Genomic DNA, 25,559 nt, shown 5'->3' on the forward strand with positions numbered 1-25,559 from the left:
AAAAAAAAAAAAAAACACCCTCACATGATGACAGAACAGAACCATATACAAAAAAGACTCCAAAAGCCAACCTTACTGGGCCAAATTATATCTTTAGATGTGCCACCTGAAAGTACTTAATAAGGAAGTAATTTGGAGAACTACCTTGGGTTCCTGTGACATTGTCAGATAAATACCTTCCAAATAGGAATCCTCAGGAGCCACTCAGCGGAAAGGCAAACGACTGAATATAAACATGGTTCAAACCACTGCTCTGCTACTACAGGAAGTTTCTTCAGGTAGATAAGTTTGCACTGCCACCTAGCTTTGGTGAAATAGTACAATCCAGGAGGAAAGAAAAAATGTTACTTTGCTCCCCAGTACAGCTGCAGAAAATACAACTTCTTCAATAACTGAATCTATTGCAACAGCTGGATGCAATAGCGCCTTTCTTGGTATGCCTTTGAAGTCTTTCTGAACAGCAAGGAGAATTGAATGTAGTATGTACATACGCTTTGGAGCTACACAGGACTTAGCCTGAGATTCAAGCGCAATACAGAGTGCTTTCAGCAAGCACTTCTGCTATTGGAGTGTTTGATGCCATAAAAGCGACATCATCTGCAGATTCCAAAGGTATTGGGGATGATTTTGTAATTTCCTTTCACTTCATTTGATGCCAAAGATGTGGGTCTCTCTAAATTTTTTCTCTAAAATCTTCTAAAGTGTAAGGACAAATGAATGTGCATATATTTTTTACAAAAATCAAAATAAAGTATGTAAAGAATTAAGTATTTTCATGCAAGTCTGTGAAAATATACAGAAAACGCTTATCTTCCAAATGGCTTTAGTGAATTTTTGCACTTTAAACAAAATATCTCTGAACAGAAATTAGTTTGATATTACAGCATATTGTGAAAACTATACCTCATACTGCAAGAAGCTTTAACATTCTTTTTAATACAAACAATGCAAACAAGTAAAACTGAAGCATATTTTTTATGTGAACGATTTCAAAGATAAATCAGTACATGTGATAATGTTGCCTTGGAAATTACATGTTAATAATAAAATGTTGGCTGCCTGTTCTAAGGATAGGAAGCAAAATTCAGTTAGCTTTTATAAACTAAGTTGACAAAAAATGTTCTGATAGTGGCAAGGTTATAAAAAACCTCTCCATTTTATTAAAAAGAACACAAGCATATGAATGCTGTTTCTTCTGGAAGTTCAATTATTTTGTTGATTTTCAGTTATGTTATAACAGTTAAATCTACTAAAGGTAGCTGGAATCTCTTTCTTGGGCAACTTTGGGAAGTTCAGTTTTAATTATCTTAACATGTTAAAAATACTTAATGTACTATGGTATTAATTATAGTAGTTTAACTGGCAAGTACTCACTGCGACTCGGACAACTGGTGTAAACTGAAATGAGTGGTTCCAGCTCGACACTAGGAAAACCACTTTCCTCCCAAGAACAGACAGGCATCACAACAGGGGAGCAGAGAATGTCATCTCCATTCTTGGAGGTTTCATTGCCAGACATGACAAAGCCCTGTAACCAGATCTGATCTCAAAGGTGGGCCTGCCCTGAGCAGGAGGTTGGGCTAAAGCCCTGCTGGGGCTGGGTCCAACCCAAAGGATATTATGACTCTTGATCCTACTCTGCAGCTGCTAACTTCCATACATAAAGCAGAACTAGCTATAAGAATCCTGTGAATTACCTACAAAGCAGGCATTTGATTGTCTGTGAATTTGGCTCTTACTATTGGCCAGGTTTGTCCACAGAAATTGCATGAGATTTCCAACAAGTAACAGTTTGTTCATGGGAGGCACAAAACCATCTGCAGTACTTCAGGTGCAGTACTTTGCCTTATGTATCTATCACAGGTAGGAGTTTTTTACAAGTAGTATTTGAAATCAAGTAAAATAGAATAGCTATAGATCCCATGTATGGGCTTAGGCCCTTGATTTAACAGAATCTTACAGGACTAGATTTCACATTATAGTCAACTGCTGACTGAAAAAAGAACTTAAAGCAACTAATTCTTGCCGCAAGACAATGCAGCTTTCATACCATTATTTGTCAGCCACCTTCTGAACAATTCATAAGCAAGCAAGCAGGAAAACATGTTATCCCACTGATCCAGCAGACAGACAAACTTGTTCATCTGCTACTTTGTCAACTTACAGAAATCCAGTTCCCAGAAAGAATATCATCTGAATTTCCTGTCATCTCAGATAATTGTATTAAATATTAAATAAGTTACAAATCTCCCATAAAAATTGTTTATGCCCTATAAGGAAATTATAAAAATTTAAGTCAACTCTCAGTTATTTATCGTAACTTTATTCTCAGCAGCAAAAAAAAAAAAAAAAAACCAACCAAAAAAAACCTATGCTGAATATCAGTTTGGTTCCAGGAAAGAGAAAATACTTTTAAATATTTAGTTTGTACAAACGGTAGTCCTTAAAATACATTTCAACAGTGAAAAAGCCATGTAAGATATCAGCATATTCTTTTGTTTTACTGTTTGACTAGAAACTATTTGAAAGCAAATACATTAAGGCAACGTTAAAAATTATAACTAGAAATGGAAGTACTTGATTTAAAAATATAAACAAATTATATTTTGCCACCATTCTTCAGCATGAGCTGGTGCCGTACATCTACTCCCCAGCTGTTTGAACTGAGTTACCTGACATGGATAGCAGCAGCAGACTTTAAAGTATCTCACACTAAATTTATCACAAAATCTAAAATAATTTTAAAGGAAAAAAATATATACTTTATTCAAATGGACACTTCTTAAACCCCAAATTTTAGAAGAGACCAATATAATCAGTTTTCATTTTTTCTTGTTAAACCTTTACAGATAGATACAACCTGATAAAAATATATAACTTGATAAAAATTTAAAATTTAAAACCAGAAATATTACAAACATCCCAGTTAAGCTTCTGCTACAAAAACTGAATTCAGTGAGTGAGACTGGGACCTTGTAAAGCTGTGCACAGAGGTGTGAAAAGGACGCTTTAATACAGAACTTGCAGTGTGTCCTTTCTATATGCAATTGCATGTTGCTTGGGAACTCTCCAGGTCATCAGTGTTGACGCCATAGAGATTAATAAGTTGAGGATGCACCCTGTGAAGTGAGGAAGTCAAATGTTATCAATTTCATTAATTCTTGCAATGAGAATGCCATTTTGGGGGGCTGAGGGCAGGGAGAACAAATACGTATGATCTGCTATACAGAATAAAATCAAGTGAATTGCATTTTGACAGTTCCTAGAAGGTCATCTTTAGAAGTATTTATTACATATTCTATAACATGATCCATCTTTTATTTTGCATACCAGGCTGTTACTCTGAGCTCTGTGCCTCCAACTAATCCTGTGGGCATTGCAGCAGAGTGAGCCAACACCCGCTTAATTCCACTGATAATCCTCCTATTTCCCTATGTATTCATAGTCTCTGTCTTAGATCCTAGATACGGAGGAGACTATTCTCAAGCAGCACTAAGGTTTCCACAACTGGACAACTACACGTTTTTATTAACCTTACACACACTGCTTTCCAAGCAGGAATCCTTATTCCAAAATAAGCTCCTTCTAGGAGTCACAGACCTTTATATCCATCTGCTGTTCTGTAAGAAACAGAAGGGCAAAGTAAGTGGCAGAAAGTGGAGTTGGAAGCTGATGAAGCACTAGAAAGGAAAGGCCAGGTGGGTCATAACAAACCTTTCCAAAAACAGGCATGAGGCAACAGGGCAGAGTCCCAAACAATGGCAAAAGGGACCGACTGCAGTGCATACCAGTACTACTCTAAGAGTTTACAACACCTAATTTTAGTGTCATCTTTATTATATACAGATGTAACACAGTTAAGATTGCAGTACTAATCTGTTACGTGTATACAGTCCATAAACATAATACTTAGACTTACCGAACATGAATTTGTGATGCTTCTTTCATTAAGTCTCCATCTATATTCCAAGGGTAATTTCCTTCTGCAGAAGCAGCATTCAAATACCTATTTTCTTTGGCATCAAGCCCACTTTTAAGCTGTGGTTGTACTTTTACTTCTTGAACTGTGTAGGTCTCAACAAAGGGAAAATTGAACTAAACCAAACACAGATACATATTAAATGAAGATGAAAGATACAGGTGGTATCTAAGCAACAAACTGGATTACTTGAAATTAGGAAGCTTGCCTTTTCTTCTTTTTGGTCTTAAGTAAATGGAAGCACTTAACTCCAGCTTTGACCACATGAGGCATTATGTATTCCAGCTAGCATTTATAGATTAACATGCTATTTTTATCCTAAATAATGCCTCAGAAAAAAATGGTGGTGTTCCATTTGCATTCCCATATTGGACATGCTCAATCTATAGGTGAGGTGGTACGTTTTGCACACAGTAAAATAGCACATGCTTTCAGAAGATGTGAAAGTTCAAGTGAATCTTTTCCTGTGCTCTGTTCATCATTACCAGTATTCCTGTCTTAAACAAGGCTAGTTAGAATTCTAGTAAATGGTCATCTTTAGTTTAAAGAAGAGTCCATACCTCCTTAGCTAATTTCTAATTACAAAGGCAGAGAGAAAAGGAAATCCTTCCTCCAAAAGCATAAAACTATTTCCTAAATGCAGCTATTAGTGCTGTCACATGGAATTGCCATCCACCTCTCCCCCAAACTCTCTGACTGTTGATGAATTCAAAACATAACTTTTTTTATGTCTTCAGTAAATGGGAACACTGAACTCCAGCTTGTAAAAGGGATTCACATAGTCCTGAAACATTTGAACAAGTACCAGTGTGCGTAGGCTATATACCAGGTCTGAATGACAGCAACAAGGTACTGTGTTTGGATGCTTCCTTTTTCTCTTCAAAGACAGAATAACAATCACAATTTTGAAATGCAGTTTATGCAAACATTCATAACTGAATGGAATGCCTACTGTTAAAATTCAATGGTCATAATCCAGTGCTACCAGCATCTACTGAAATTACGAACTTCACCTATTCCTGATGAAGAGTTGCATGATGCCTCCCTCAACCTACATTCTTGATCTCTGTACTACACAAAACTTAAACACAGCATACTTTTCTTTTATTGTTGTGAAAGGGCTTTACACCCATAAAACTATGGCACAACATAAATACAATTTAAACCACAACAGATGGGCTGAAATAGGCTAATCGGTATTAGTCCAGTGATTTAAAAAGAAAAAAAAAATCCAACAAAAAAGCCACACAGATAAAAAGGGGGCTAATGTATTCTGACAGGAAGCTAAGTCTCCTTATGAGGATGCTAACATTAACTCTTGCAGCATGTCTATCTTCACGATTAACTGTTCTTTTTATAATCCCCAGAAAGAAATTAACAGTACCTGATTTTTTACGCTGGCGTATCTTTTGAGATGTTTTATAAACTCTGTTCGGGAAGTATTTTGTACAACAATAAGAGCCATGCTTCCATTATTCAACCTGAAAAGCAAGCCAATTTATGTCCCAAAAGAAAATTCGTTAATTTGGAAATTTAACAGGTTTATTAATAGACTAGTCTCAATGTTTTCCAAATATTCTGCCACCCCCTCTAGATCAATATAAACTATGCAACTGACATTACATAGTAACCCTATATTTATAACATACACTATAATAATAAAACTGTACTCGCTTATCAGTATCTGCAATTTATTGAACCTAATACATGTAATTTACCACCACTTATTTTCTCCTTAACAGGTGTTTTTAAACATTGGAGATCACAAATCTATCTTTTCACTTTTCTCTCCAGCAAAGTAGAATGATTACCATAAATGCTGAGGGACAGAGCTTTACCTTAAAGCCATTACCATGATGCATGCAAGCCCATCCCAATCATACAGCCCACTGCAGATGGGTTCATTTACCTCCTCCATTAAGTCTCATGCTGCCCTAACAAAGATCCTGATCTTCAACTATGCCACTATTCAAACTCAGCAGTTCTCACTACAGTTCTACCTACATATTTCGCAACATAAAAGTTAAAAACTAAAGGTATTTTGTACAAGATAAAACAGTCGTATACCAACCAAGTTTAACCAAGAGGAGACCCTACAGCGCAAACTCGGTGGTCCTAGGCATCCAGTCACCATTAAAATTTTAGCACCTTTGAAAACCTGGGTTAGGCAATGAGCTAGTAAGAATTGACATATTCCTTAATGCAAGTGTAACTTGTCTCAGAAGCTAACAACCTGAACCTCAATGCAATGATGCCTAAGTCTCATTTAATTTATAGAGACAAATCAATGTTCAACAAGACTGATGAACATAACAATCACTGCTGAGATTGTGTTCTGTATATTGATTGTGTATTTCATATCTTCTGAATACACACGCATACATATATATTTATTCATTCAGCATATATGCTTGGAAAATACGTTAAGAATATTTTAAAAAATAATGCTGCCAGCCTACCACCACAGACCTTTCCCCATTGAACAACTGCATCAGGAATGTTCTCAGACTATGACACAGCACAATCCAGGAAGATAATTTTTACATAACCATGAAATAAGTCACCTGGCACAGCATTACTTTGCTGATTTAGGAAACAGCGATGGTGAAATTGAAAAAGTTGCCTCCTTATCATATTTGCTGCAATAGAGGGGCACAGGAGGCTACTGGGCAATGCATTTGGCACTACAGACTTTTATCTTCAGAGGTGACTAAAAGTTGTCATTAATTCTTTTGAAAGCCCCACCTGCAGCAAAGCACAACGCCTATGCTGTAAGAAACAAATGTCCCACATGGCTTACATAGTGCAGACAGTTAAACATATCTCGACTTGTTTCTGCAAATTTAGATGAGTGTAACTAGAGTTACGGGCAGCAGTCAAAGCTCTCATTCCACTTCAAATGTCTTCACACAGCAAAAACTTCTTGGAGAAAATAGGACGTAGTGGAGAAACGTAGCTGAGTTTAGCTGATGCTTCCATAATGGGTCTCGAGTCTCTAACAATTAGTGCAACATTCAAGATGCTATTCACTATGTGAAGTGAAGCATCAGTCTGAAGAGTCTACTCTTCCTGCCCTACTAGCTGACCGCACTCCTAACATTTATTTATTTTTTTTAAAGAGAGGGGAAAAAGGATCCACTGAGAGAAAAAAAAAGGGAGGATCCACTGAGCAACTACACTGTGGGAGAAACAGGCTCATTCAAACCTGCAATAACGGCATGGAGTTGTCAGAAGATTCCCTGTCACTGAGAAACAGGTGCCAGAATAGATGGAAAGAGAAAGCAAAGCTAAAAAAGAACAGTTTCATAGAATCGTTAGGGTTGGAAGGGACCTCTGGAGATCAGATAGTCCAATCCCCCTGCCAAGGCAGGGCCTCCTAGAGCAGGTGAAACTGTTGGGTTTAACAAGAGAAAGAACCAGTTTTTTGTCTGTTTCTGCTGACAAGTATATAGTAAAAGAACCAGTTTCTCCTAACTGGTATGTAACATACTAAATGCTAAACAAAGAAAGTTACTAGGAGGGGACAGCATCAGGGTACTGTCTTGAGGTAAATGAGGCTTAGCAGGGCACCTGTAGCAAAGAAAACTTCTCAACAGGAGTTTCATCAAAACCTCTTGTTTCTACATTGTTTCCACCAGATCATCCAGTTAATTGTGAAGAAAAATACCTAATCACTTTTAAGGCACATCTATTTTCAGCTGATTAAATGAAACAAACCAAACTCATTCCAGCGACTTGCCCTAGTGTTGTGGGTTTTGTTTCGTTTTTTAATAGATAAACACGCACATATATAAAAATATTAGTTTCTGTATTCTTTTTTGAGGGAGGATGTTATATTGCATGTATAACTTCAAAGTTTACACTTGCTATTCTGTTTAATGGTCAACTGGATACATCAAGTACAAATATTTATCACCTGGATAACTGTTTTGATCACCACAAAGTATGCTCTCCACAATGAGCTAATGGCAAAATGAGTCAATGTCAACAACCAGATTACACACTCATTTGTTTCCCAAAACCCCTACACATAGAAACAGCATTTCCCATGTTCAGGGGAAATTTAAAAAAAAAAAAAAAAACAACAACAGATGACAAGTGTGAATTTCAGTTCTTCATACAAGGAGAAAGATTCATATTTCATTTCTGCTGGCTCCAAAGCAGATGAGGGGCACCTTTATACTAGGAAAAAATAAAGAATGAAGTTTCTACATATAGCCAAATCCTATGACAGATGACTGCTCGATGACTATTACTAGAGTCAGACTTGCCAACTAATTTAATCACAGCAATTATCCACTCATTATTCTAGTTAGACTGCTTGACCTTATTTGCCTGATCCAAAAACTGATTACAATTCCTGGGATTATTGAGTCTGCTGCAGTCCATGCTCCCTCCCCCATTCCAGAGGGGACCTAGACTACCTAAACACAGGCCTGTATTCTCAGAAAAGCCAAGGTCTTAAGGTAAGATGTCAGAATTTATAGACATGACTAATTCTCTAAACCCCTACTGACCTCGTATTAGGTGCCAAGCCTCTTGGTGCCATTGAACACAGACAAGGGATTGCCATAATGCTCACATTCAGGAAGTGACCCTGAATTTTGTGCCATTGATCCTTGCTACCTAAATATAACAGAGTAATTCTATATTACTCCAGTTTAAACAGCCATAGTTCACTTTCAAATAACCATAAAAGCAAAAACTCACCCTTCTTTTTAATTTTCTCTCTCTTCTTTCTAAAAGAGTGAAAACATGTAGGTAAAATAATTTAGTCTTTTTAGCACATTTAAATAACACCTACTTTAGAAAAGAGTACAATATTAATGGAACTGAAAAAAAAACCAATAATACTGAATGGAAGACTCTATAGGGAACATTTTATGAAGTGTACAAGTCTGAAGTTCTCAAAATGTTTTGAATGGTTTTTTAAGGTTATTTTACCTGATGATCAAATTTAAACAAAACTAAGAATTTGTACAGCTTCTTCTTCAAATACAAAATTTTTTCAGCTTTGGAATTGTTTGACTCTGTTTTACTTACTTGTCATTCTCATGAGAGTCTTCCTGTTGAATTCGTAGAGGTAGAAATGATAATTCACATTCCTCTGGCCTAGAAAAGTGTTGACAGTTGCTATCATGAAAACCAATATTCTGATTGCTAGACAGACTTTTATCCAAGTTAAGATGATTTTAACAAAATGCTGAATATGCAGAATTTATCTCCTCTTTAATTTGTAAGAGGGTTGTACACCGCATCTGAGTTAAATCTGTCTGCAATTAAGACAGCTAAACTACTGCTGCCTATATTTTTACCACATTAATTATTACATTTTCCTCAATAAAACGAGAAATGCTAGAAAAATATAACAGCTCATGACATACTTGAGATCTGCCAGTGTTTTGATAAAAGCAAAATCCTTCCGCTGATTGGAGGGCATCCAACGGTGTTTCTCAGCCAAAGCCAGAGTCCTTGCACCAAAACCAAACATAGCTGAGAAACCAAACCGCAACAGCTTGGTTGGCGTACTGAAAGTACAGACATCTACTGGTTGAATATGTCCTAAAATATCAAAGATAAAGACCAGAAATGAGAAATTACATTGGTATTTCAAACTGAATACAACTCATCATTTCCTTTTCACCTAATTTAGCTGCAAGAAAAAACTCCAGACATTTCTCTCTTTAGGAATTCGAGTTTTACTAATAGAAACTAGAATCAGTCTAGACAGTTAAAACCCTTAAAGCAGTCATTTCAGAAAATGAAGTTCAGATGCTTCAAAATGTTAAAAAAGCTACAGTGAAAATTCATCTACTTCATTGTGCTGCAAAGGGTCTGACATTTAATTCTATTCAGAATTTCAACAATCAGTATCAAAGAAAATGTAATATTTCTACATAAATGTTTGCAATCATTTCATCAAATATTTGTAATGACCAAACAGTGTACTTGGGGAAATACAGGAACACTTACATATAGGGTTTACATGTATTAATGTTTACAGTTATAGAATTTACACATCTAATTCTGTTCAAGATAGGGTACCTACATTTATTCTGTAATAGAACCTGGGTGGTTTCCATTAGATTGAGTATCTCTGATTAAAAAAGACAGGGTTAGATTTTACTTTAAATGCTTGTATATCACTACCTAAGAAATAGAGCAAAGGCTTTTCCACTGCTGACTGCAAGGTCTAGAAAATAGATAGTCAAGATGGACACCCCACCCCCCCCACCCCACCCCCGATTTTTCTCTTCTTTTATTTGGAATTCTTCTATTTGCTTTGAGAGGAATGTTAACGTGGCTTAAGTATTTGCTATTTCCTAAGACCTAAAAATAAGGTTTGCGCTAGTAACTTCATTTTTCCTTTTAGCATTATTACATTTTCACATTCAGAAAGCTATTAATTGTGCAGACCAAATGGCCAGCTATACCTTTTTTGCTACCAATAAAGCTTTCTCATAGATCTGTTAGTATTTAAATGAAATGGACACGAAGCTAAAAAGACGAATGATACTTTCTCAGAAATACTAGAATACTTTCCTGAAAAGCCCAGTCCTAACAACTTCCTCAAGCTGAGAGAATTGTATATTTTCCTATTGTCTTCAGCAGGTACATTAAAGTAAAATAATCAAGTGATTATGCAACATATCATTGCATAACAACACACACAGAGTAACACTATCAAGTCTGGAAAAGGTTACTTTCTGCATTAAAAGAACACCAGTAATAGGGCATGAACACCAAAATCAGACATTACACCATGGCAGATTTTAGTTACTGGGAGATGAGGTCCACAATCTTTATTACTGAACTATCCTCCAAAAGTCATTACCTTTCCTGTACGCTATAAATCAAGATAAAATCATTTGCATTTAAAAATGTGGTTTGCAGTGATATGGCATGATGCTGTGTCTTTATTAAACAACTCATTGTGGCATTCTCAATGCTGGTTTATTATTTAAAATATGATAATATATGTAATAAATATTTACCCATTATAATATGCAATGTTGCAGTCACTGCATGCTTAATACCGTGGAGAGTATAGGCCAAAATATTAGTAGTACCTGTAAAAGTGAAAATGAACTATTGTAAGAATGAGAGATACCGAGTAACAGGAAAAAATATACACAACATTTTTTGGGTTAAGAAACTAAGACATTTACTGCATTTTCAAAAAAAAAAAAAAAAAAAAAGAGTGTTGGTAACAGCAGAAATGCAGAGTAGCACAAACTAAAACCATTAAAACTTCCAGAGGTCTATAAAATCTTCTCTGCAAATTCATTCGTAAGCGTTATAAAAACCAAGGGTTGAGGCTTCGTAAAAATTGATGTGTTGGAGGTTTTTTTAACTAGCTCCTTAAAAATCACTTCTTCTATACCTAAGTGCTGTACTGAGGAACCATGCTAGAAGGCAGATTACCTAATAAGATATATTTAGGAAATATTTTTAAGTTGTAAAAATAATATAATACCCAGCCAGTACATTTCCCAGACAAATTCCTACTAGATCTAGTCTAAGGTAGCTGCTGTGCCTCGTGCAGGCTACATTTAGATTCTCAGAAACAATAGTGAAAGAATAACTGGGAAATGTATGTCAGTATCTCGCAGAGCACCTGTTACATCCTTAGAGCTCCTCAGTCTCTGAAAGCAATTCTAAATATTCAGAACCTCATGGGAAACCTTCATAACATCAGAGAGAAGAGCTCCGAGTGAGGTTCTCTGGGTTCCCACCACATAAATGAAATAAGTGAGGTACATCTATCAAGATTACAGATATAAAACATCCCCTGAAGATTACCTCTCCAGTGGTACATGGAAGAAATCAGGTTATGTACAGTTTTAGTCTTTGAACAATTCAAGAAGAAATGTAATTCCATTCACCTATTTCTTAAAATGTTGTAAGTGACTATACTACTAATTTCTTCCTCCTTTTCCTAAAAAGTAGTGTTTAAATCCAGCAAATTGTGGTTATGAAGTACTTTAAAAGAATAATAAACTGACAACTTCAAAAGCTAAATGCAAGTCTTTGCTTTTTTTCTCCCAAAAGAAAGTCTCTCTAGATACACTAACAGGAAGTCCAATTTATTAATATTACGATTTCAATAATTTATACCCAATAATTTATATCCAATAACTCAACTAAAAGTAATTTGAACTTTAATTTCTGTGCAATTTCCATAAAAAAGGCAAAATTGTAGCTGTACATATCATTTACCATGTAAAAAAAAAAGTAAGTTTTTCAATTCAAGGAACATAAAATACAGTTGTATACGGAAATTTTGGGAACAGAAAGATTAGGTTTGACCTAAAAAACAATTCTTCACAGAGTAATACAAGTACATGCCCAACAGAATTTCACGTTTGAATTATTTATGACATTTAACATCTAGATCCAACTAATTCTGCTTAGCCAGTAAAGATAGCTAAAGAAGTAGCCCAAAAGTACTCATATATTTCCTTTGATCGATTTTTTGCAACTCTTATCAACTCTTATAGATACCTCTCCAAACAAAGGAAGTCAGACACACAAGCAGCAGATCTTTACAAGTCATGAAAATTGTGTGTATTTCCTGTACACCGACAATAGGAAAGTTGTTCTGAGAAAAAAATATATTTTTTTTTTCCCTTGTCACTGAAGATCAAGCTAATAAAGAGCACAAGGCTTTTCTGTACTTCTGAAGATCAGGCTGGTATGTCTTAAAACTGGGTTTCTTCCTTTAAGTAAGAGAAATTTATCGATACAGATGGCAGCAAGATAAATGACCATGGCTGAAGTCAATACCAATCTTCATACTGACTTTAACGAGAATTAAATCTCATTCCTACTAAACAGGACAGGCACAAGTAATTGCATCCTTCTTAAATCTGTGGAGCTCATTAACATTTGCAGAAGTAAACAAGGCAAAACCCCACCCCTTCATGAGTCCTGAGAATATAAACCAAGTGCTGTTGGTTTTCAAAAGCATAAGTACTACATCCACTTTTCCACAAGTTGAAGATCTAGACCTAGAACAAGCATAGTTCTGCAACAGCAAGTACCATTCTCTAAATAGAACTCTTAATAAAATCCTAATAATGATTCAATAATGTGTCTCATTGCCTAGCTCCTAGACAGGATGCCATCAAAAAACCAAACAAAACCCTAAACCACCAACACCCCCTCCAAAAAAGAAAAAACAAACCAACAGCCACCAAGCTTATAAACAGAGTGAAAACAATGGAAGTTATCATATGAACTATGTTCTAAGACAAGCTTAGCCAATTTGAGTGGTGATTCCATAATAATGGTTTTAATGCTATTATTCATCTTCCCAAGTAATCTTTTTCTCCCCTATATAAGCTCTGAATATTATTTACCAATAACAAGATGGTTCCCCTGAACACTATCATGTTACTTGGAGACTAAAAAACCTTGTGATGCCCTCACAGGTTACTAAATCACATTTTTAGATCTCACTTCAACTACTCATTTTACAGTAAAAAGGTTTCATCCATACAACTCCAGCATCTCTGTCACCAGCATTTTTTTTAAACAGAAGTAAAGAAGATTATTCAAAAAATACAATTCTGTTCAAAATATTAACCCATTTTCCTGACATTATAACAACTTCCTACAACCTCCTTCCTACAAAATGTGCAAAAGCATCACAGTAAGGACAAAGTATCTGCAGGTCATGGAAAGCATGAGTGATGAAGGTACAAAACAGAAATTGTATAGAAAAAAATTGTCCTTGGAAGTGCAAGCACTTCTGCAGTACAATTAACTTAATTAACCAGACAACATGAATATTCATAAGGCTGTTAATGTCTCCCCCATCCAAACAGATAAATGTGATGTAATGACTTCCTAGTCAAGCGTAGCTAAAATTCTGATGAAAACTGCACCAACATTTTGGTTCTTTGCCTGAAATATCACAGGAATTGACAGTCCCTAAGTAATATTTTATTTTCTGAATTGATTGGAAATCATGAATTTATTTAAATGAACCGTTTAGGACCAAAAGGTTCACAGCCATCAGATAAAGATTGTCTCTTGTTCTGTAATAACTGGATAGCTTTTTTAATGTTCTTCCAGTTCCCCCTCCCCTTCCTCCCATTCCCCCTCCGCACAGTTCCTTAGCAGTAGTTCCCATAGCAACACACGCTCTTGCTAATGGCCAGCAGTGCCACTGCAGGCTTCCCCACATCTCATCCATTTGATTTGGACCAGAATAAGGCAGCTTAGTAGAGTATTGTAGTAAAAACACACTCCCCTCTGGACCCTTCTCTTCAGGAGGTAAACTGTTTGAAGAGCAGCTCCTTCCCATCAAGTTGGCTGAAACTTCAAAATGCTGTCTTAACTACTCATAACAGAGGCTACAACCAGAGTTTAAGCCACTCAATCCCGTAATATAGCTTCTATTTTTACTTGACTGGAGAATCCTAATAATTTGGTACAATGGATTTCTAGGCAGGGAAGACGATTAATTGACCGCTGAGTTCCATCTTCATTATGTGCACAAATATACTTACCTGTTTTCCTAAGTGACTACTTTTTTGAGTATCAGTAATATGGAAATAAAATAAGATATAGATTATTTTTAAGAACCTGTTAGGGAGTTTCTCATAAATTGTTCTCACTCTCTCTTTTAACAAAGTCTATGGTATTCTGTGTAACAAGCCGTACAGCACTATTTTGGATTTACAAATGCTTTTTGATCATGACATATGTGTCTTAAACCGAAGAGAGTAAGCCCTAATGATGAGGCACAGTGACCTAAGCACACCCAAACAGTAGGGAGTCAGTGCTGGAGACTGCAGCTCAGCACGATCAAGATATTCACAGCAACTGAACAGGTAAGTGATGTGATGGTCCATCTGACGCACTAAAATTCATTTGCTTCATGTCTTCAAGATTTCTTATCTTTTACCAATATGTTTCCAAGGGTTTTTCAACTTGAAAAAAATCTAGTGTAGTCTTGTATATTTAAAAGCAACTAGTCCTTGTCTTAATGCACTTTTAGAAGTGCAAAGCAAGTCAGAGCACCTAAAACCTGCTTGCTCATCCAGAACTCACTTGCTCTTTTTCTGGTAGAAAACTGAAAACAACAATTTGCTGCTTTCCTGGCTGCAGGAATTTTTTCCTTAGTAGTTAAAAACATAAGAGAAATCACATCAAGTTGTCATATCAACATCCACACCAGAAGTCAGTGTCCATGCAAAAACACCCCTCTTCTTGTAAAGAGAAGTGATTCATATACCAGCCCAGAATCAACCCTGCCTGTACTAATTCTAGCTAAACCTCCCTGCCTGGCCCAAGTCATGATCTAAGAAGGGCAAATATGAAAATTGTGAGGAGAAGGGACACACAGGCAGACACCCCCACCAATCCCCAGACAAACAAAGAAAACAAACGAGAAGATGCAAGTATAATTTAATAAAGGAGCAAGAGGATTTTAAGCGAGATGCGTACATTTTCAGGTCTGGAGGAAAGGACAGAAAGCTGGTTTGTGTGCAGGTTTTGTTTTTTTTTAAAACTGTAATCCACAAAATGTATTCCTAGGACACCATTTAAAAATAGACCTTAACATGAATCCAACTGAGAATCCTGCCAAGAAAACTGGGGAGAGAATCAAAGCAGCATGGCTTATATTAAGAAAATTCTAGACAGGTTTTGTTTGGTATCATTTCTGGCAGCAAATAGGGGCAAAACTTGATCTTCGCATGGATCAGCTGAAAACTATTTTAGTTTTCTTCATCCTGAGGTTGTTCCTTTAGGCAAAGAGCTCATCTGTGCCATTACGATAAATTATCATAATGATTTAAAATCTAGTCATTTGTAATCAATCTAAATCACTAATTTAGGACAGTTATTCAAGAGCTCCCTTAAGTAACTGAAGCTTTAGCACCAAGAACAGCCTCTAGTAGCCAAAACTGTAAAACATGCCAGAGAAATTTAGAACACATGACTTAACAAAATGTAACAGTACCTTTTAGTCTCACCTGCTGGTATTACTCCAAGAGGAACCGGTGCTCTGACAGGCGTTGGTATATAGTCTGTGTCTTTTCCAGCATCTATCTGGGCTTTAAGTAGTAGACCATGAGCAACTTCACTGACAGATCCATCTCCACCGACACAAACTACCCTATTACAAAACAAAAATGCTAAACAGTTCAAAATAAACTCTTCCATAGCTGAGCAAACAAGTGGAAGGCAGCTAGCACACACCATATACATAATGATATTTCAAATAGCTAAAAACCATTCCTTTTTAGGAAAAAAATAGGGCTTCACTGTCAGATCAGTGAATGTTAACTAACAAGATATAAGCATCCTTATTTCTGCTTTCTTCTGTCTCAGTAGGAGTAAATATATTTAACAACTTAGAAAGTATTTCTTACCTTATCACACATTGTGAATGTGAACTCATCAGATGGAAGAGTTAAGCACATGCTCAAGTGCCTCAGTGGAAAAGTTCTTTTAAATCTTGCAATGCTGACCCAGATAAGCATTCCAATGCTTTCTAAATGCCCTTATACTAACTCACCGAATATTACAATAAAACTAAAAATACTTGAAAACAGCTATGCAGGCAGTTGAGGGATTTAGCAAGGTATAAAACCCCAGTGCCAGCAATCCTTTGCATCAAGGTACTTAATCACTGCTTCTAGAGCATGTAATTAAACTCCCACCTGCTGTGGCTATAGAGAGGAATGCATTTGTCTGTAAAAGCTCTTATGGCAAACATCTTTTTTTTTTTCTGTTTTTGTTTATCTAAGTAACTAGTAAAGTGATGCTCCAAATTAGCAATGTTTGAAAGTTGTATTTTTTCAGGTAAACACATTTTAATAATAAAAATAGTAATAGTACACTCCAAGCATTTACAATACAAGATTGACTTCAGGTGGCACTTAAGATATATTTTTTCACGTCTATTTGAATTCAGTTCTGCAACTATGTCAAATAACTCATCCAGATAAAACTGGTAAGCTCTTTATATGAAAACCCTCATTATGTTACTAGACGTTTAAATTAAATTATCTCAGTTCCTTTAGCATGTTTCTTCAGTTTGTATTATTATATCCTAGCTATTTTTTAATTTCTGTATTATTAGGTATGTTTCCTCTATCTATCTAAACACTGTCCACATAGAGAAAAAAAAAAGATACATAGAAAAAAGTTTGGAGCACATTTTCTTCCAGCTTATAGTCGTCTCCTGTCTTTTGTCTCATTTTTGTTTAGACTGGTTTATTCCTAGGCTTAGATTTCTTCCACAGCAGCAAAACCAGTTAATCTTTGTAGCCTGATACACTGTACACCTGGAAGGACTTAGGTGGATTGTCCTCTGGCTATTGAAACTTTCAAAAACAGATACATACTATCCTCTGATTTTGGGGGTCTGTGTTTGTTGTTACTGAAAATAGAGGAAGAGTCCAAGGAATAGAATAAAATTGCTGCCAACTTTAATTTTTATTAATTTAGCATTAATCATCAAGAGTTGCCTTTTTGACTGAAAACAGATACACCATCAGGTACTAGGGATTGCAAAGCTAATCAGTGAGAACCTGCTATGGATAAGGAGTAGAAAGTCTTGAGCAAATATATTTGACTAAGACCTTGGAGAAGGCTTCTTAGAGGAAGGAACATCTGTTTAACCAGTCTTACCATCAGACACAAGTTTCTTAATCAACTATTCACATGGCCTTCAGTCCTCACCTACCTTGCTTCCAGTTGCTTCCAAGCTTGGGCAAGGCAGATCGGGTCTACATGAACTCTGCCATGTAAAAATAGCACAAAAACTACCTTACCTCTTACCACCACATACAGTGCCTTCCACATGTAAAAGAAGGTACAGAAGTGCTATTCTATTTTCTAAACAGGGAACTAAGTGACAGATTGGCTAAGAAGCCAGGGCAAAACAGGAAAGAATTGAAGCCTGCCAACTTGCAAGCAACACTTCTCAATAAACAACTAAAATTTCTCAAGACTTAATGGAAATTGTGAAAAGATATTATGTCAAGTGGTTGTTAGAATTTTTAAGAGCCTGATTTTTTTTTTCCCATCAGTAGGACAATTTCATTGTTGCGGAGTTAATTTTCAATTCCAACCAGATCCCATACATTTTCTGGTTTAATTTTTGATAAATCAAAATCGACATTAAAATTTTACTTTGGAAACACTGAGGGCATTTGGGGGGCCTATAAGATATTTATATCTATGGCAAAAATTCTTAGGCTAGACAGCAATGGGGAAGTCACAAAGGACTTCATAGGAATATAATCAAAAGTACAACATAAGCCTTTTAACGATTTGAAAAAAGAAAATCCCAGTTTCAAATAGTTTCTTCCTGCTCTTAAGAATGACTCTAAAGATAACGGAGAAGAGAGAGACTAGTGATGGTTTGCATCTTTCTTTTTCAAAGTACCAGTTCTTTAGCATAATATGAATGCTAACCTCATCTTATCAGTCTCTAGATTTTACTCGAAAATAGCAATTAAGATATCTCTTGGTATATCAGTGTGAAGAGTTACCCTTGCAAGTCACTTTCACTATGATTTCATATCAAAAAGCATTCCAAGCTAGCTATTTAATAGGTATTAATGCTGTACTGTGGTCATTCAATGGGTATATAGATGGAGGCCAAGCTATTTGAGAAGTCATAAAACTCATTTTTCTAACACTTTGGAAATTTCATTTTTGCTCATAACTCCCTATAAAAAGAAAGCTACTTAATTTCCACATGAGAAATAAAAAAAGAGAAAGGAAAACAAACAATGCTTCTTTCGCTAATTTAGAAAGGACAGGGACCCTTTCACCTCAAAAATCCTAGCATCATATTGACTTAAACATTATGTTCTTCCACCTTCTTCTGTTTCTATTTGCTCGTAATGCTGGCTACTAGAGAGAAGTCTTATGGGGAAGTACTCCAGCGACTCTACCCAATGATCAAAGATAAAGCGACTTAAATATGACTCGGAGTGGAAGGGGTTTGTACAAGAAGTTACAACCTAGGCTTCCTAGGCTTTTTCTTCTCTTTCTTCATAACTGCTTCCCAGGATTAACCGGTTCCCTAGCTAGCACTCCACAACACACATCTTAATTGGAAAGAAATTACCCTTGGAATCTGGAATACGTATATACATTTTCAGATATATTTTCTTATCTAACTCTGTGAGTTTCTAGAACTAGTAGCAATTGATTAGACTATAAAACACCATTGAAGACTTCTTGTATGACTCCCTGCATATTCCATTAAGAATTGTAAGAATGCTGTAAAACTTCCACAGTATGCTAGACTATTCCTACATATTAGTGAATCTTATCATTGAATGATTAATGTAAAATTACTAAGATTGCAGGATTAACCCTCATAGCAAAGTCTTTAAAAATGATTGAACAAGAATTTTCACTGAACTTCAAGGAAGTCTGAATTATTTTTTTATTGAAAAAACATTCAAGTTACTTTTAGATAAAATGTTCTCCTTCAGAACCATATGAATGGACAGAATGAAATACAAGGCACTTGCACCATGCTTCAGACACAGACACTGAAGCTTTCATGAAGCATACTTATGAAAGCTTTATGTTTATTTAGCAATATTTATGAATCTAAAATACATACCTATTGTCAGTAAGCAATAACACCCAAAGCGCTTAATAAGAACTGATTTTCTCAGGCTTAATAAATATGTGAAACAGAGTAACTCATCAAATACTTACTAGCATAGTTTTGGAATACAAATAAAAACTAATATGATAAGGTTTATTAACATTCATTGTCACTAAAGAACTTACCCATCAAATGCCTGGAGTTCACATTCTTTGAGTACTGAGAGAGCATGTCCTTCATATTCAGTTACTGCAGAAAACAACAGTATTTAATTATTAGAAGATTCAACAAATTTAGGCGATTTTTTTAATTTTTACACAAGGAACACACAGTAGTTCAGTTCAGATTATTTTTTAAAATCACTAAACACATTAAAAGCATGAGAAGGTATGCATTTAAATTCAGAGAATTAGAAAAAATGTTTGTTGCATCAAAATGTAAGTTTTAGCACTGACACAGTTGCTGAACTTCAGGAAAATGTAAGCATATCCTCAGTTAAGACTGAATTATTTCAGTATCAATCAAATTTAATTGCCTTTGTATTAGGATATGCAAATTGCTAAATCAAAAATATGAGGAGTTAAACACAGAAGTATGAAATCAAGCCAAATACCAGTGACAACAGACTATAACATCCAGAGGAAGGTGGCACAAGTATACACCAGAGTTCATAGCCTCTGGAGGAAATGAATCTGTCACTCTACATTGATGTCTCTGTGTTTGCTGATACCCTATATAGTACTGTAAATGCCAGCAAAGAAAGGATAAACTGGCATACTGCAGATGGCACAAAGCATCATAACTACATTTAGCATTTTCTAGGCCAGCTTTGCCAGAAGAGACAACCCAGCTGCAGCCACTCATCAAAGATTTTTGCTGACTGACATGACACTTGCAGATGGATTTTTTGTGTAAGAATGTGCATCATTATATGCAAAATTACATTAATCTTTCATGCTTGCCTGTCCCTGGTGCTAGTATAGTTCAAGGCTTTGCTCCAGTGTTTCTAAAAACTGTTAAAATTATTAGTCTTGGTGTCTAAAACAATCATTCCGTATCTGCACCTGTTATAATAGTATTTCTACAGACTATTCAAATGCTGCTTACAAGAACTGAAAACACCTCTTTCTTCCCTATATATACAGACACACAGAGGAATCCATGTACATATAGCCAGTGTATATACAATTTATTTTTTTTTTTTTACAAAAAAGAAAAAATATTATAATAAGAGTGATAAAATTCTTGCTCTTCACACTAAACAATTGTATATCAACATATACCTTCAAAATCTCGCAGCCAGTATTAGCAACGCTCTAGTGCCTCATGGTTTGGAAATTCTTAACTAAAATCTAGAATTATTTTGATTATATCACAGGCGGAGAATGATCATTTTGCTACAGAAATACCTATCATTATAATAAGCTTTCAGGAATTATTTACAGGATTTCCTTTCCTGCAGGACCTCTTCTGGGAGATCAAAGCGCAATATTTAAGCTATTGTACTCAGTTTTGCTTTTACCAATGGGAACTATCCTTTTATCATTATCTGTAAATTGTGAAAAAAACCTGACCAATAAAACTGCACACCATGAAAAAAACCATAAAGGTTCTAGTTTTTTACTGCTGCTTAAAAGCGAAAGAAACTTCCCATGAAAACCTACAATTATTTATCAGGTTACATGCCATTTTAAATTAACATGGTGACATTTAGAAAGTTATGAGTACGGTCTAATTAAAATGGTACAGTAAATAAGATTTTATTTTGTAAAAGAAAACATGCTTAGTGGTTTCCTAATGTAATGTACGCAAGTTACATTTACTAATACAAAATTAATTCACTCAAAGAACAAGGACATGAAAATCAAGAGGATTCATCCACAGAGAAAACAATAAAGGCAGTAAAATTACTAGTGTTAGCCAGATTGATGGGGACTCCACCCTCTCTGCATCTAATAGCTTAAGTTTGGAAATTATATAGGACTACTGCAAGGCTTAACACTGGGGATAATTCCAAGAAAACTAAAATTTGATAAGAGAATGACAGAGGTAAACGGCATCTATTTCCAAACATTGTGACAAAAAGGTAATGAAAAATGAAATTTCCAGGAAAAGCTTCCTGAGAACATAGGGAAAATTGATCAAGTAGGAAAAGAAAAAATTAAAAAATCCAACACAGACAAAAGAAGACCACGTATAAAAAGTTTCCTGCAGGCTTCACAACCTCCAGAGGGACATGTGAAAGTAATTCTGATATCTGGACATAAGCTAGATGTTTGAACATGTGGTCCTGTTCCAACTCAGGGGGAGAAGGGGGAAAAAAAAAAAGCCACAAAACCCAAACAATCAAAAAAAACCCCTCACCAACAAAACCGAAAAACCCACACAATATATTTTGGTAAGAAGAAGAGGGAGCTTCTTTACCCATTTGAGAAGGATTCAGATTACATAGTTGGCAGAAGTATTATCAGAAAGATATTATTTGATGCTTTTTTCAACTATTCCTAATGCATAACTGAATTTTTGTTCATTTTTCAAGGACATTTCGTTTCCAACTTGTAAATTCCAGTAGGCACTACGTTTCAAGTAATGGCATTCTGAAAGAAGGGCACTGACAGTGTACCTCATTTGAACAATCACACATACTCCAAAACATTGTTAACACCCTACCTCCTGCAGCCAGCAAAAAACTAAGAGTTCAGCCCCTACATAAAGATAAAGCAACATAGAATTAGTTCAACATTTCAAAATGTAGAACACTTCTATGTGACATGTATGCAATACTGGCACTCATGTCATAGACTAATATCAATAGGATTAAAACTGCTAATGATAAGAGTAGTTTAACTGGTGCAGACACTGGATGAAAAAATATTAATGTTACTAACTGTATAGTAAGTTTAAACTAATGTTATTTGGCCAATTCTTAATCATTTTTTTCCTTTATGATTCTGCCCTGAAAATGGGGGTGTGGGGAAGGCTGGTTTTGCCTCAACATCCAGCTTGTAGCTGTGCATAAACAGAAAACTCAGAACTAGGAAGGGAAGTGAGATAAGCTAGCAGTCTGATGCAGTTACCTTTATTTATTTTATTTTGGTATGTGTAAGATTTTGCAAGATACCTACATATTTCTAAAACATGTAAACCAAATTTGCCAGCACTTGTAGGTATCCCAACTGTGGAGCAAGCTTTTGTTGAACTGGATTTTTAGAAGAGTCACCATTCTTCTCCTAACAGCCATGTCCCAGGTGCAGCACTCAAGATTGCCAAACTCTTAAAAGATTGTATAAAGACCAGATTTTAAGTATTACTTAGCCTTAACTACAGTTAAAGTACTGGTTTCGTTTAAATATGCCGATTCCCTCTTTCTAACTGCACTAAACACTTGAGATTTGTTTATTCCATTTAATAAAACCCTAAAAAAACAACAAACCACAATCCACTCTAAGAACTTTGGTTAATTTGATTGAAATTAATATATCTCTAGTGTAAAAGTAATTTGAAAAGAAAAGGAAAAAAAAAAACCAAACAAAAACCTACCAAGTTCAAACATATTTAGATAAAAGAAATGCTATTTCAGAACTCACTTATTTACATACATGCCTCTTCACAGCTGTATATCCGTGAGTAGGAGAGACTACCTCCACTCCAAAGTTCTAAAGTAAAAAAGTTTATTCCAACAGAAGGTACAATGAAGACTAAGATCTGGCAATCTTGACTGCATAGGAAGCGATAGGCAGCTATGGAAATACAGGATTGGATGAGAAGAGCTCTGTTTTCAAGCACTCCACTGTCAAAGTTTGTTGGTTTGGGGTTTTTCTAGTAACCTGCAAGTCTTTCGTATGCAGTGAAAGCCACTTCAGATGTTCAAATTTGCTTTAAGATTTTTGTGCACAATGAAATTTAAGTTTTACATATGTGTAATGTGAGAAGACTAAAAGTAAGCTATCTTCAGTGTAAAAATTGTACAAAAGCCTTCAACTTTTACTAATACACCTTTGTACATCACTATGTATGTAAGTATTGGCCACATTTTAGTAACAGCCAGATGCACACTCCAACTTCACAAAATCCAAAGTAATGATGGGAGATAAAAAACCCTGTTCGATTTACTTGAAACAAGGCACTTAGTTTTATTAGAAGATGGGACCAGTAGACAGGACTTTCACTCAGTACCCACCACCAGCACACCCCCCTCTTATTTTCTTAAGTTCTCAACTATTTAGTTCTCTCCTACCATTTAAAGCTGTAGTTTTCTCTTTCTGCCTGTAGGAGGAGTGTTAGGCAGCTAAAAAGCACAATAGTATTTGGACATTGCCAGAATAACCTTGTTTTAAGGATAAGCCATTAAACATTTATCTGGCTGAAAAACTAGAAGTGTCTTTTCAAAATATAAAAGAAAAATTATAAATAAAAAATCTTTAAACTGTTTTTATTCAATTATGAAGATGTTTTAAAAACTGCTACAAATTATATTCACAGCTTATATTAAAATCTATTAATCAATCTAAAAGACTATTGATACAGATTTGGTTTGTAAGTTCAGCTTTAGGATTCCATGTGACATTAGAGAGATAAAAATGTAATCATAGACAGGTTAATGATAATGCTACCTCTAACAGAGTCTAACAAACAAGGTTCTGTTCACAGTAAAGATAAAAGAAACACTAACCAGGAGTAAGGAATAAAATTTTAAACAGGTAATTTTCTTTCAATATTTGCTTAAAGTAAAGTAATAATTAATTTAATAATATGACAGGCAGTCATCTCTACCTAAGGTTTGCTAAGTTCAATTTCTAAGGAGACAAATTATTATTAATCTATTTACATCTATGCCTTGCAGGTGAAAAATACATCTGTAAGAATCAAAACTTATTTAAGCTGCTGGCATTCCCTTATCAATTAAGGAAGTTAAGGAATTCTAACACAGACAATATTTTTCACACTTACTCTCACAAGTCTTTAATGTTCAACTGATTTTACTATAAATTGCAGACTAAGTAATTAAAAAATGTATAGGTACAGGTAATAAAATTAGCAAGATAAATCTCACGTACAAACACTTATTGCATTATTGTATCCTCATGCCTAAATCAGATTTGCTTAGAATGATTTTTGGCCTGCAACCTGAACTTGTCATGATGTCACAAGATATTTAAGGCAGAACTGAGGATGAGCCCTCTGTCTTATAATTTGTTTAAGATGGAACTGATTAGTTTGCCAGCCAATTACAACAGAAATAGGGAAAAGGTTTTTTGGTGTTAAAATGTCTTGCACCAGAGTTTACATTTCATATGGATACAAAATGCATTATCACAGATTAGCAGTGTACTAAAGAGAATTATAATACTATGGATTAAATATATATATATACACACACACACACATATATATATATTTGGAATAGGAAATATTAATATAATTTCTCTGTAAACCTGGGTGGTTTTTGGGACCAAATTTGATCCAGCACAAGTTTCAGTCTCTTCACAGAAGGGGGCAGAAGTAATAATCAGATCATTAATATTTTACTGCTTTAAGAAAATCCATTCTTTCCCTGTTCAGTTTCTTATAAAAAGTTAAGGCCTTAAATTCAAGCCTGCTATAGGAAACCCATTTTTAAGCAGAAGCCAGCATCACAACAATGTTAAAGTTACACCTTCATGTTCTCCTGACACCAAGTCATGCCTATATGCCTCATGAGAATTGCTCTTGTCAGCACAGAACTTAATCACATAGGCTTCCAGGTCATCCCTGAAACTGAGTCAGAACCCAGAAATAACATGCCCTATGGATAAGCCCCTCTTATGATGTCAGGCCAATGATGTTCTCAGAAAAGAAGTAGTATTTAAGGACATGTGTTTTCAGAATGCAGGAACAACTCTTAGCAAGCATATACAAGGCTGTCAGACATCAAATGATCATTTCTTTTTATAGATTGCATGCTTAAAAAAAAATAACAGAAAATATATTACTAGTATTGATAAC

At 35.3% G+C, this 25,559-nt stretch overlaps 1 protein-coding gene across 1 annotated transcript in view; it reads right to left on the reverse strand.

Moving 5' to 3' along the window:
- Window positions 1-2,909: 2,909 nt before the first annotated feature.
- CERKL (ceramide kinase-like) overlaps window positions 2,910-25,559 on the reverse strand; it is a gene marked incomplete at its 5' end in the record, with an annotated part of 30,753 nt that continues 8,103 nt past the window's right edge. Inside the window, 10 exons of the mRNA XM_010021403.1 lie at window positions 2,910-3,119; window positions 3,920-4,095; window positions 5,364-5,460; window positions 8,497-8,605; window positions 8,690-8,718; window positions 9,023-9,091; window positions 9,364-9,541; window positions 10,975-11,049; window positions 15,967-16,109; window positions 19,760-19,823. Of these exons, the coding sequence (XP_010019705.1) occupies window positions 3,038-3,119; window positions 3,920-4,095; window positions 5,364-5,460; window positions 8,497-8,605; window positions 8,690-8,718; window positions 9,023-9,091; window positions 9,364-9,541; window positions 10,975-11,049; window positions 15,967-16,109; window positions 19,760-19,823 (1,022 nt within the window). The remainder of the gene's footprint in view (window positions 3,120-3,919; window positions 4,096-5,363; window positions 5,461-8,496; window positions 8,606-8,689; window positions 8,719-9,022; window positions 9,092-9,363; window positions 9,542-10,974; window positions 11,050-15,966; window positions 16,110-19,759; window positions 19,824-25,559) is intronic.

Source organism: Nestor notabilis, unplaced genomic scaffold, assembly GCF_000696875.1.
Source record: "Nestor notabilis isolate BGI_N333 unplaced genomic scaffold, ASM69687v1 scaffold12159, whole genome shotgun sequence".
NCBI classification, from domain to species: Eukaryota; Metazoa; Chordata; class Aves; order Psittaciformes; family Psittacidae; genus Nestor; species Nestor notabilis.